This window comes from Pelmatolapia mariae, linkage group LG7 (assembly GCF_036321145.2).
Source record: "Pelmatolapia mariae isolate MD_Pm_ZW linkage group LG7, Pm_UMD_F_2, whole genome shotgun sequence".
Taxonomy (NCBI): domain Eukaryota; kingdom Metazoa; phylum Chordata; class Actinopteri; order Cichliformes; family Cichlidae; genus Pelmatolapia; species Pelmatolapia mariae.
In genome coordinates this window covers 47,117,721-47,131,083 of record NC_086233.1, presented here as the reverse complement: position 1 = coordinate 47,131,083, position 13,363 = coordinate 47,117,721, and the positions used below count along the sequence as shown (strand labels likewise).

Here is a 13,363-nt window from a genome sequence, read left to right as displayed (position 1 = left end):
AGATAGAAACGACTTGAGGGAATTTGGGCATGATGTCATCCCAAACAGAACTTTAGTAACAGTTTCAGAAGAACGACACTATAAACGTAAATCGGGGATCAGAATGTAAAGTCTGTGTGTTTGCACTGTGATTTAAAGACATGCAAAGTGTCCCCCTTTATCTCTGTCTATCTTTTTTTTTTCTTTAGTTAATCTTGTGTTTATGTGTGTGGCTTTCTTGTCCATGTGTGGTGTTGTCGTTGTTGTTGTTGTCCCCAGCCGGGCCGAGCCTTGCAGTAGACATTGCTCATGAATCACGCCTTATCGGGATCCTCCACGGTGGGGAGTTGCAGTGACTCAAAAGGCTTGGCTGAATAGCCTTGAATCACCCCCGAGTTAAATCCTGCCCATACAGGCAATGAGAGGACCCCGTGTTCGATGGCACAGCGTGCTGCTTTAAAAGTCAGATGTGCCGATGCGCACTGTGCATCTACATCTAAGCGAGGACTCAGTGGCACCGGAGGCAATTAAGTTCACCCATGCAAGTCAATTCAATTATGCAACTGTGATGAGCCCTGAAATACCACAGACAAAAAGACGTATGGTGTGGCCTCACACCAGGCCACTTTGCTTTTGCTTCAACCGCTCCCTCCCACCCCTCAAAAATTGAGGAGGAATAATGTTATCAGGAGAACTTTCAGCTTTCTATTCTCTACAGTACTTGCAATCAATAATCAAAGCTTTCACTAATCCAGCAAGATAATTATAAATATGTATATATATTTTTTTACATATCAAGTTCATTTTCTGCAGGATTTTCATTAACCTCACTTTTTTTTTCTTTTTTTTCTTTTTTTCTTTTTTATCTCAGCGCCCCTTCCACTCCTTAGGAATGTCAACCTCTTGGTTTTTTTATGCGCACAGTGGAAAAAACTGACAGTGAGCAAGCAGAGATCGAACAGCATGTAAAACTATTCAAGAGTAAACCAGCCAGGCTGTAATGGGAAAATAAATGGAGCATTCTGCTTTGCTGTCTCTCTCTGGCTGTGTTTGTGTGTGCGCGCTTGTGAACACAAACACAATGAGCTCTTCGGGGAGCTGTAACTCAAAGGGACGCTGACTGAGCTCGAGGAGAGGAAAACAAAGAGTTGTTCCTGGGAAGATGGCCGATTCTGGCACTGGATCACAGCTCACAGAGATGAAGCAGAGACTGCGTGTGTGTGTGTGTGTGTGTGTGTGTGTGTGTGTGCACATGCTGTTATAAACAGTGGAAATGGACTATTATAGCCAAGTTTACTCATCCAGGATTCCTTAATTAACACTCAGCAGAGTTACCTTGAAGCAGCTGATGGTTGGGGACACTGACTATCAGATGCTTTGAAGTTTTCTTGGAATTGCTGTTTAATTTAAAGGGGCACTTCACAGTTTTTTAAATATTTAATTCAGCTTCCTCGTGATGGCAGCTGCTACTTAGTTTGGTTGTATAAGAGCTCCTGCAGCTTTGGGTGGAGCTCAGAAAGTTAATTAGATGACGGTCTAGTGATGTCATCAGTATGTCACAACTTGGCTCGGTGTAAAAGATGGACACAGCTGCTGTGACGTCACCCATTGGTTTCTGAAGTCCCATTTTTCAATCTGGAAGCATGTCTACTGTCGCCATCTTGGTCGCAAAAAAGATCTATGTGATGGGATGTGAGCAGGTCTGACTTTGAAACCACAATCGTTGGCTTGTGGCTTGCTAATGACAATCACAAGTTGTTAGCCTTTAGAGGATGATTTCACACCAGTGATAATCCTCCACTTTGAAACATAGCAGGGACAGATTTATAAAATAGACTTAATTTTTTTTTCAGCGTGACCCAAAACTAGTGACTGAGCACTGAACTCATTAGAAAAGTGTTTACAGTGTTCAAATCAGAAAGCTGTTTCCTCAGAGGCTTGTATAGGACTGCAAGTCTTTTTGCAACCACAGGTATCGCCATCTAGTGGCCTGCAGATGAAGTGCAGATGTAAGGCACTTTTGCATTGACCTGAAAGCTCGATCTATGTTTTATATGCCTGTGGTCTAACTGTTTGTAACAGAAAATCAATGTTCAGTCAGTGTGCTAAACTGTGTTTTGTTTTGGTTTTTTTTTTTTTAATAAAGACATTCTTCACGGATCTCTCACATCACCTGCATTGTAACACAGTTATTTGTTAACGGGATTTATTTAACTTGCATTGTAAATGAAATGGACAGAAGTAACAGGATATGTCTACTTTTCTGTCAAATAAGGCAACACACACTGATGTATTTGACTTTGTAGGGATTAATAGTGTTTTTGTGCTCAGTCACCCATGCCCCCCCCCCCCCCCCCAAACTTGGAAATGCCCATTCTGAGCCAGGAAAAAGCCCTTAATGAGCACATTTCAGTTGGAATTGATTATTGAAAATGAGATTTTCAATACTGCTAATTGCAATGGCACGGAGGTATGTCCTCTCTATTAGCTAATATTTCTATGGATGTTCCAAGCAGAGCTGCCAAAAACAAAATTGCTTGCATTTTCCTAGCACTTTTATCCAAAGTGCTTTGTAATTGGCCTCTCACTCATCCATTCCATTCTCAGTCAGACGCTAAAGGCAGCAAGCCACCTTGTAAGGTGTCGTTCTCCAAGGACACTTCAAGCCATCAGCGCTGCGATTAGAAGATGACACACTCTCCCGAGCTAGCCTACTAATACCTTTGTTGAGATCGTCAAGAGTCAAACAAAATGATACTTTTGGTGAAAAAGAATGAATTTTCTGATCCTTTTCATGAATTTCTTCTGTGCTTATTCTGATTTTATAAATCTGCAATGTAAAATCTTTTGGGAATCTCTTTGTATATTTAAGTGTCATCAATTTAGTTTAACAGTCGTTTTGACCCAATTGGTAGGAAGAAGCACACTAAATGTCCAAAACAGATTGCTTCTGTTGTGTGGACACTTTTGGGTTGTAGTTCGAGGACTTTGACAGGTGTTGTGCAGTTAAGTTATGCGTGTCTTTGCTTCACACTTGCTATTTTCCCATCCTCTTACTTACAAAATAAATGCCTTTTCATCCCACTCTAACCACCAAGTTGAGTCCTGCCACCAGCTTTCTTTGATTATGTGTTCTGTGCAGAAGGCTGTGTATCTGAATCAATCTTATACTCTGCCAGAAAGGTATTTCACCATAATTTGATTCAAAGCCAGGACTGTATTTAAAACAAAACACCACGGGTCACAAATGTCTGAATAATTTCTCTAAACTGTAAGCGTCATGAAACACAAGCAGACATCCATCGTTGGCATCCGTCAGCAGATATAACGACATCCTGCTGACGAAACCGGGCAGGAAAAGGCCCTTACTTCAGGGCGCTAGAAGTGACGCCTCTAACTGGTCTTTAATCTTAATTTCACCGTGTAAAGGGCACGTGTCTGGCAGCGGAGGACATTATTGATCTCCGACTAATTAATTTACTTTCATCCCCATTTTCGCGGCCATACGTGTTAGCAGGTTGACATGCTGTTTGAAGCGCCACTGACGGCAGTGTCCTTGTCGTGCTCCCTTTAGGTCGATACCTGCGCCTGAAAATGTTCCGCGAGGATCATGGCTCCTGGATGACCATGTTCTTCAGCACCATCCTCTTCCTCTTCATCTTCTCACACATCTACAACCTTTTCCTGCTGATGGCTGGGAGCATGGAGTAAGACGTTCAATCTCTCTCTTTCTCTCTCTCTGCTCCTTCCTACCCCCACCCTCCTTACCTCCTCATTCTGTGCTTCCCATTTGTTAGGGCCATTGTATGCTCCCCTTTGGCTGGTGTGATTGATCTAAACGTCTTGCCTGAATAGAGACTCGATACCGGTCTGATTAATCAGCCCTGACTTTAAATCTCAGGTGAGGGCAGGCAAAGTGGAGGGTGGTTAATCCTGAAAGATCACCTTTAGCACCTGCACTTATTCTTCCATGATCTTGACTTTTATTTTTTTTATTTTTTTAATGTGTTCTTGACATCTCTCTGGCTTAAAACCAAAATATTTTCTTGTTTTTTTTTTTCCTGTGTCACTCAGTCTGGGGTCTCGTGGTTTTTTTTAGCCACCGCTGCGCCAGCTTTCCTGCTGAGAAACCACAGCAGAGCTCCCACACCCACACATCAAGCCAGTGACAGAAATCAGTTTATTGCATTTGCAATGTGGCCGTCTAGATGAAGGAAAACACGCCCTTGAAGCGGGCCAGCCAGCCAGACACGAGGTCGCAGCAAGGTGATTTACCATTTTATCTGTTTGGCCAGTTAAAAAAAAAGAAAGAAAGTGTGGCAGCTGTCTTTTCAGGTACAGGCTGTCACGAAGGGAAGGCCAGGGCTGTCGTGTGTCCATACAGCACTGCTTTTCCATATTAACAAGGAGCTTGAGCTATCCATGAGGTGCAGGCAGATGAAGGCTATTAGCTATAGGCAAGGTGTGGTGTTTTTCTATGGCCAGAGGGATGAGTTTGTATAATCGGCCCATCTGTCACACCGGCCGGCACGGTGGCACCGGCATCCATCTTGTCCTGTGTCTCGCTGTCCGAGAGACGGGAAGTGGACGGCCTAGCAAAGGGGCCAGAGGAGGTCTGGGAGGGGGAGGTCTGCTGAGACGTCGAATGCTGCTTGCTCAGGGAAAAGTTCCCCTCGCAGTTCTGCCGAGTCCATCTGTTACAGAGATGACCCTTGTTTTCACATCTCAGTCTTGAATCATGAGCTTGGAATCATAGAGGAGGGGGGGGGCTTTATTTTTTCACTCTGTCACTGCATTTTTGAACAGTCTTAAAATGACATCTGGATAATAGTGATGGGGGAGAAATAATGACATGTTCTTTGAGAGGCGTAACTTATCATTTACATTTAACATATGCAAGTTACACATTCTGTTCATGCATCAAATCCATCAGTTGTCTACGTATGAAAAATAAATAGATAAATAAAAATGGCAGCTGTAACGGCCAATTAAGCAATTACACTAAAACCCATCCCTGTTTGTTTTGGATGTGTGGAGAGTTACAGCAGTTAGTGGGGGGCTGTAAAGCTCTACTCGTGAAGACAGATGGTGCTGTTGTAAAGCGAGTTAGGCCGCTGCTGCCAAGACACCTGCTCAGTTTTTTTTCCTTTCATTTTTTATTATTAATTTATTTATTTTCTGCACTTGCTCCAACCCACCCCCCTCCTGTCCCTCTATCCCTTGCTTGTTTTCTTTCGGCTCCAACAGTGTGTCCACCAAGGACCTGGGCCCTGCCAAAAACCATTAGTGTTCACATCTCTGTTCAAGACCGACATGTAAGAGCAATGTTCACACTCCGCCAGGACGCTCCCTCAGAAAACCGGGCTCTGGGCTGTGATAGCAATGTATGCAGCAACGTGAGCGAAAAAAGGTGACGGAGGGAGGGAGGGAAGAAGCGTGGCGGACAGTGGGAGAAGTGCTTCAGCCCTGATGATGCAGTGAAACTTAAGTCTTTTGATCTGTGTCCAAAACCCTATTTGCATCGCCTCCTTTCACTCCTCAAAGCGCTCCCTCCTCCTGCAGCGAGACCGTTGTAGTTTTTTCTCTCTTGCCACAGCCCAGAGGAAAAGTACAATATCCCTTTGTGGCTGCAGCTGCCCCTCCTGTGAGGACGAACGCTGCTTTACCTTATTTATTTATACTGAAAGAAGAAGCTCCTGTGAGGGATTATTACCTCTATGAGTCTTTAAAGAGAAGGTGGTGCAGGCACGGGGTTTTCCAGCTTTGACATCTTGCCATGTTGCTGCACTGCAGGGGATGCTTTTCTGGTGGCCAGACAGGGGTTTGGCCCACACTCACACACGCACACACACCCCATATTGTTCACGTCTTGCACCTCGCTCAAGTTAGCAGGGGTATGTGTGTGTTTGTGTGTGTTGATTTGGGTGTCTGAGTATGTGCGTGTATGTGTGGAGGGGTGTTGGCTCGCTGACCTGATGCTGTATGCTGGCCATGCCCTGCGCTCATTAATATGCTTTAATTTTCTTTGACCTTTCAGTTGGTCTTGAGCTTGATTTAATTAAATCCAGTTATACATCTGCAAGGAAAAAAATAAATAAATAAAAAGATAAACTGTGCCATCAGGACGCCAAACAATCGCTGATAAGAGATGGCATATCATATTTTCTTTTTCTTTTTTTTGGCTGACAAGTATTTAGTCATGATTAGTCATGTACAATGGATTCATCAGTGCTGTTATCACTCAGCTGAAAGAGGTTTCCAGACTGTGTAATCTTGCACGTCCAATTGCATGTTAGCCAATATTTAAACAGCCACTTGTAGGTCAACAGTGATCAACCTGTTACCTGGCTTATGTCACATCAGGAAAAGGCTTCATCCACCGTGGCTCCCTGGGAGCTGTAATCTACACTTGTTACCGAACCCCTCACATCTGGGCTATTTGCATTTTAATGTAACTGTCAGATTAGGGGAGGGTGGAGGCGGGGGGGCTGTTTGTGCGAAACCAGGGGAGTGTGACCGCCCAGGGAGTTTGACGGGCTTCATGAATGTTCTGTCACGCCGCGCAATCCCATTCGCCATCTTACGGCACCATTACCAGCCGAAATCAGTCCCTAATTAGATGGTGTTATTTAATTAAGACGGCCCAATGCGTGGCGCACACATTAATCATGACTAATTTAGAGGAAGGGGGGAGGTAAAGTATGCAGAGGTGGAAGAAAAGCGGGGAAGCCTGGAAGTTTGATCTGAAACAGAGTTAGAGTGGGACGGGGGGTGGGGGAGGCTATAGCTGAAAAATGACATCTATATTTCTTTTCTTCCTTATCCAAGACAGAGGTAGATGGATGAATGTCGGGCTGTCAGGGCAGGAGGGGGTGTAAGCTAAGCAACTGAATTGTGGAGCAATGGATAGAGGGAGGTTTGCAGTGGACGGATATCTTCAGCGAGGAGCGGAGAGGGTTGGATGTGACATTTGACTACAGTGAGATTAGACGCCACTATAAGTTTATTTGTTTGGTTTACCATGATCCTTTGTGTCGCATGCATGCAAGTCCCCCTCGACCGTCTGTTTGCTTGTCTGGCACTAAGCTGGGGTAATACCATAGACAAAAGGCTAAATAAACAGCATGTTCTGGTACGCGGATACCTCCTGTTGCTTGCAGTGCGGGACTTTGTGCTGCCTATGATACAGCGGGTTCAATGAACTGCCCTATACTTAATCATGCGCTAGAAAGAGGTTTATATTTTCTCACTTTGTAGTATTTTTTTTTTTAATAATTCCTGAACTCGTGTTATGAAAGGGGTTAAGATGCTTCATTTCTTTCTCTTTTCTGAATTTATTTCCCTGCAAATATTAACACTATATTGTTACTTCATGCTGTTGTTATAGAGCTGGTTGATTTGGAACCATTGATTTGAATTGTTTCCTTGTGATTTGGGGATTTAGGGCATATATGGAGCATAAAATCAAAGCAGAAAGACTTTACAAAGGCACAAAAACATTGAAAATGTGATCATCACTTTTTTTTGGTGCCTTTTGCAGATCCTTTCGTTCAGTGGGAAAATAATTGGCAGATTAAAGTGTGATGAAAATAACAATTTGTTAGTCTTAGATCGGCATGCTGATTAATATTCGGTATGGCTCCGTGTTTTAGACGTTGTCCAAAATACTTTACTCTTACGTCTTAATATTGAAACTCATTTACAGTTTGCAAATCACAGTGAATATCTTTGGATTGATTGCCTTTACCTACACCTACATGCACATTCTAAGAGCTCCTCCTGTTTTCTTTCACACTCCTACACACGCGTTTCACGTTGCTCTCTGAAAATGTGAGTCATTACTGTGTATTTATGAAGTGTTTAGTTATTGTAAAGCTTTTCCCTTCAGAGTTATTTTATCTTTGCTCAGAATATCTCTAAACACAGCCTGGGTGCTATATGAAACTGTAAGGGTCAGTCGTTTTCTCTCTGACTATATTAACGTGCGGTTTTCCTGGAGCGTCAGCGGTGGCTGAGGTTGTCGTCATACTTTGTCATAAAGACAGTTGTAAAGAAGTGTGTGCCAGCTGGGAACTATAGTTGTATTCTTTATATTATAGTACAGACATGTACTGTAATATGTAGATGATTTAGATATGTAGATATCTAGAAATGTAATATGTAGATATGCATAAATGAAAGGTGGGTAAGAAAATTGTACTAAGACATGAGGTCCACTGATTATGAATGAAACAGCCACTGCACACCTCAACAGTACAAGACTCAGCTGCACCCTTGCATTTAAAGGAGAAAGGACTCTTTTTAGAGGATGCCAATGTTCTCATTTTGGACCTAGAAGACAGATCAAGACTTAGAGGTCATCTGCATCCACTGCGAACGACCATTGTTGAACAGAGGTGGTGCTTTACAACATCAGCTGTCAGCCACCTACAATGCAGTCTTGAGATCCCTTCCCAGGTGTCTTAACCCCCCACTCTCACCTTGCCTCAGGCGATCTCAATAGCTCACGTGATGGGGTGTCAGGGGGGATGTCTTGCAGAGGTTCCACACCTTGGGCCTGGTGACAGTAATGATCACGACTTTATTCATACCTTGGGTCATGTAGCGATTCACACGATCAATAGTGGGTTGACAACCGTCAGGACCGCCACCACCAAGGGGGCAGTCCCCACTAGGGCTCAAATATCTGAGGCTCTGTCAGTTGTTTTAGAACTAAAGAAGCCTTTTTGATGACAACATCTTTACTAACTTAAAGAAGTCCAGTTGCTTTCTTTTATGTACTCAAGGCTGATATGGATATGTGGTCATTTTTTCGAGACCCACAAAACAGGGTGACACTGAATAGATTTCCCAAACATTTGTTATGTTTAGGTATTTATGAGTCCTTACTGAGATAATATAACAACGCTGCTTAAAAATAATCTTGTTTTATTGTCACAAAAACAATACGCTCTGGCAGACTCTGCTATGATCAGATGGTTGCTTTGTTTGTGGTGATCCAAACACGTGTCGTTTTCTGGTAAACAAACTGTGCCACATCATTACTCATAACGCAATAAAAGGGTGTTTCTCTTGTCTGTTCTTTACTTTTAAAATTTATTTATTTCAGTACCAATATATTGGCAAATAGCTAAAACCAGCCATTGTATCAGCCCCACTGAATTATCAGGCTCTGTTGTGCATTCATGAAATGAACTGGGGCATAATCGGACATATGTGAGAGTGACTGGCCGGTCACCATTATGGGCTGGGAATACTGGAAATCGGCAGATTCCTTTGCCTGGCCGGTCGATTGGTGCAAAAAAAAACCCAAAAAACCCAACAACAACAACAAGAACATAAAACTTTACGTGCTGTGTTGCTATTACATTTTTGGTCAATTTTTCAATAAAAGCAATTCATAAAACATTCCCTGGCATTTCCAAATGCCACACATAGCACAGAATAAAACAATACTAAGCAAAATCTTTAGGTTTACATCTACACAGGATTTTCTGAATGTTTTTCACTACCTTTGTTGATTTCAGATGTGCCCTTAAGTTGAACTAAGATGGATCTACTTTTGATCTATGAACATTTATGAACTTAAAAATCTAAATATTGTCACTGATGAAGGACAAAAAAAAGGTTGTCCAAACACAGAATATCAACTTTATGACTGCACAGTGCAATCAGCCTGAAAATCTTAAGTTTAAAAATAAACTGGGATTCCTGCTCTTGTATTTGTTATGGTACTGTGAATAAGGCCACTTTGTTTGTATCGACGTTAGTGGCAAAGGCTTGGGATTAGTGACAAATCCACAAAGAGCTGTCGGTGTCACCGGGAAATCATCACACGAGAAATAAAGAAGTTAAAGAAAGAACCCTGCGTAAAGTCTGTAGCACCTTTTGTCATTTGCTTTTAACCAAATGTCCCCTCATTAACATTAAATGTTTAAATGTGTCGTTTAAAAATTTTATGTTTTATTGTTAAGACTTTGAAGTGCCTGTAAATGCATTTGGTGGTAAAGTACAAATGCACCTAGTTGTGGACCCTTCTGTCCTAATAGAAAACTGATGAGTAGAAGAGCCAGATACTGTCTATCATATTGCTCAATGATATTTACTCCCAATCTTGAGCCAAGGGAATGGCAAAGACTATAGGACTCAATCCTCAGCCAGTTTAATACAATGGGTGAGTGACAAATTGAGATTGAGATTTTAAGTTGCCTTGGGAGACGGTGTAGTGATAGTGAAGAGAGTCAATATTGACAGCTTTATGCTTCCTGGTAACCACTGCTGCTCACTGTTGTATACTGTAAATACAGCCTTGTGTACTGTAGTGCAGAAGGAGGAGACAGGCAATGCATTTTAATGTGAAGCCAGCCAAGGTCGCAATTTAATGTTCTGAGGGAGTCCAGTCTTTACGGGGCAGAAGAGGTCACTCGGTTGTTACAGTCACTAAATCACTGCCTGTCCAAAAGAGAAAACAAGTTTATAAAAGCCAGTGTGAGGGCTTATGTATACGTCCAAGTGGACATTGAAAAAATTAATAGAAATTGAGGGCATGTGATGACTCAGAGTAGTGAAAGCTCTCTCAGCATGCTGTTTTATACCCTTAACCATCATAGCTGCTCTCACTTGGCATATTTGATTAAAATAAAATTAAATCATAAACCTTTTTTTTTTAATTGAATATATAAAGGAAGACGGTGCACAGTGTAAGGTTTCGGCACAATGCTGCATTGCAGATTGCTGATGAAATGGAAAAGCCATAACAGTAGAGGAAAGACTTTTATTGGTATACATTTTTAAAACCCCTGCACAGAGCCACACTATTCCTGAGAGTCTCGTTACGTGGCACATTCGTGTGGTTTTATGTGGCCACAGTTCTAAAAGGAGGTTCCGATGCATTATCTTGGGAAAACACGTACCTCTGGCTTGGGCGATACATAAAGATTTTAATAATATTCGTGTGCTAATATAATGAAATGGCAAATAACCGAAGGCCCTGGAAAATCCTAACTGGACATTATAATTCAAAAAACTGCACTATGACTTGCTATAGATGTTATCACTCCCTGGATGAGGCCACAGCATCTAAACTGAAAGTAAAAATTTAAATATTTGCTTAGCAGTCTTTAATTGAAATGTAAATAAACAAATTAGCACAGGCTAATGGCAAAGAAAAATCTGGCTGCCAGCATTACTTTGACAAAAGTCAATATTATTTAACCCAAAAGATGATAAATTGATGCTCTTACCCCAAACCCATAAAGCCTTGATCTCCTGGAGCAGCGGTCCCCAACCCCAACCTTATGCCCGACAATATTTTCACGGACCAGCCTTTAAGGTGTCGCGGATAAATACAACAAAATAAAACCAGAACCGGTACCAAAAAAAGAAGAAGATTTATTCATCACACACGGGAAAAGACCCAGGGAAACCCAGTTAACGATAAAAACGATAAAAAAATAAAGCTAAAACCCCTGAAAACCATGAATTTCACACCCGAGCCTCAACTCTCGCAGCCCGGTACCAAATTACAACGACCGGTCCGGGGGTTGGGGACCGCTGTCCTGGAGGATTCTTCCTGTTAAAAGGTAGTTTTTCCTTCCCACAGTTGCCAAGTCTTTGATCATAGGGGGTCATGTGATTGTTGTGGTTTCTAATATTCTTATCTACTATTGTGGGGTCTTTAACTTGCAATAGAAAGCACTTTGATGTGTCTGTTGATACGAAATGGTGCTATATAAATCAAATTGATTTGAATTATCAGTGTAAAAAAAAATAAAATAAAAAGGAAAGTAAGTAAAAATCTAAGCACGTAATAGAACATAAATAATGTGATGTGAACTTGAGTGACAGTGACAGCTAAACCCAGAAAGGTATCTCTAGAGACTTGAAGAAGTAAAAAAAGAGAGATTTCTTGGCATAAAGGGGGGAAACAAAATATTTTGCAGATGGCAGCACTAGTGCAACAGTTGAAATGGTCTGGTTAAAGTCAAACAGGGGTAACACCCAAACTCCTCAAACTTTGTAAGTCTTTACCCTCTGTAGCGCAAAATTGTAATTTCTTGCATGCGATGGGACAAGACAAGATAGAAAGGCATTGAAATGTCCTTGAATATTATGTCTGAACAAGTGTGGGAAACCTGATAACATTCCTCAGAGGGTCAAAGCTGGCTGAGCCGGCCGTGCTGGCACTGACATTGCAACTGGCTCTGCGATTAAGCCACGGGAGCCATTTTAGGGCTGATTATTCATGGTGCTACTGTACTGATGTTCCACTACACTGAATTCTCTCATTAGGTCATCCGGCTCTAAAGGCCATTAAATTTTCAGTCAGCATGAATAAGTCAGAGAGTTCTGCCTCTGATCATGCAGTGCGAAGAGTCCCCAAACTCATCATAGGTGCTCTGCAAGAAAAGGAAAAAAAACCTACTTCAGTGCAGGGGTAACATTTGCTCAATTAAATATGTGAGAAGGGCAGGGGTTGGCAGCAGGGTAGTTTTTTAGATTTAAAACCTAGCATGTGGTGCCAGACAGCATTTCCAGAAGTATCGATTAGAATTTCGCTGCGGGTAAATGACTCCCAATGGGATCTCCTTGGCAACTGGAGCCGCGCCAAGCCACTGAATGTCTAACCGACTTAATGCAGATATAAATCGCCATTCCAATCAAGGCCGTTTTATTTGCGGCCTTAAGTGAAGCAATACGTCACCTGCAATGCTGCACATTTTCGTCAATAAAATCCTGTCAAATCCGTTAAATGCATGCTGCATTGATGACATATGATTTATGCTGCTTCGTTCCAGGGAAGGATATGTCATGCATAGTTGGAGTAAGCAGGTAGTTAAGAATGGTTGGCATTTGGGTCCCTAGTGCACTACAATTAATCATAATTGCTTTGTATTGCCTATGAGCCTGTATTGTGCTTTAGATCTGCATTCCCATAGCATGAAAAGCATGAGCAATTAGCTTTAATTAAAACTAATTCCTACCCGTAATATCTTGAATAGCTTGCCTTCCGCGGCTTTTCGTCAGATTGTTTCGACTTGTGTGACAACAGCTCATTTACAAAGTGAACATGAAAATGAAGCATTATGGCGAAACATGCACTGAAATAAACTACTAGATTTTTTTCTTTTTCCGAAGCTTCAGCGCTATAGAAAATATTTTCATTGGTGTTTTCATGTGGCCAGAAAATAACTGGAGAAAACAAAGACAAATTGAACCATTGACTTCAAATACGACCCCTTGAAAGCACAGCCAGAGCCCTATCCACTGCCATCTATTATATTCATGAGTGTGACCTGTCGGGGGTGAGAGGAGGCTGGAGGGGGAGGTGATGGGCGCCCACCTGCTCCACTCAGCTTCTAAGACAACTGCCTGCCAGGAGATC

General features: G+C 42.1%; 1 protein-coding gene across 3 annotated transcripts in view; it reads left to right on the top strand.

Moving 5' to 3' along the window:
• Positions 1-13,363, top strand: part of tmem117 (transmembrane protein 117) — a 47,877-nt gene that overhangs the window by 16,855 nt on the left and 17,659 nt on the right. For 2 of the 3 annotated variants that reach the window (XM_063479319.1, XM_063479320.1), the window contains exon 3: positions 3,554-3,686. The exons of the other annotated variant lie outside the window; for it this stretch is intronic. In XM_063479319.1, the coding sequence (XP_063335389.1) occupies positions 3,554-3,686 (133 nt within the window). The remainder of the gene's footprint in view (positions 1-3,553; positions 3,687-13,363) is intronic. 3 annotated transcript variants of the gene reach the window in all.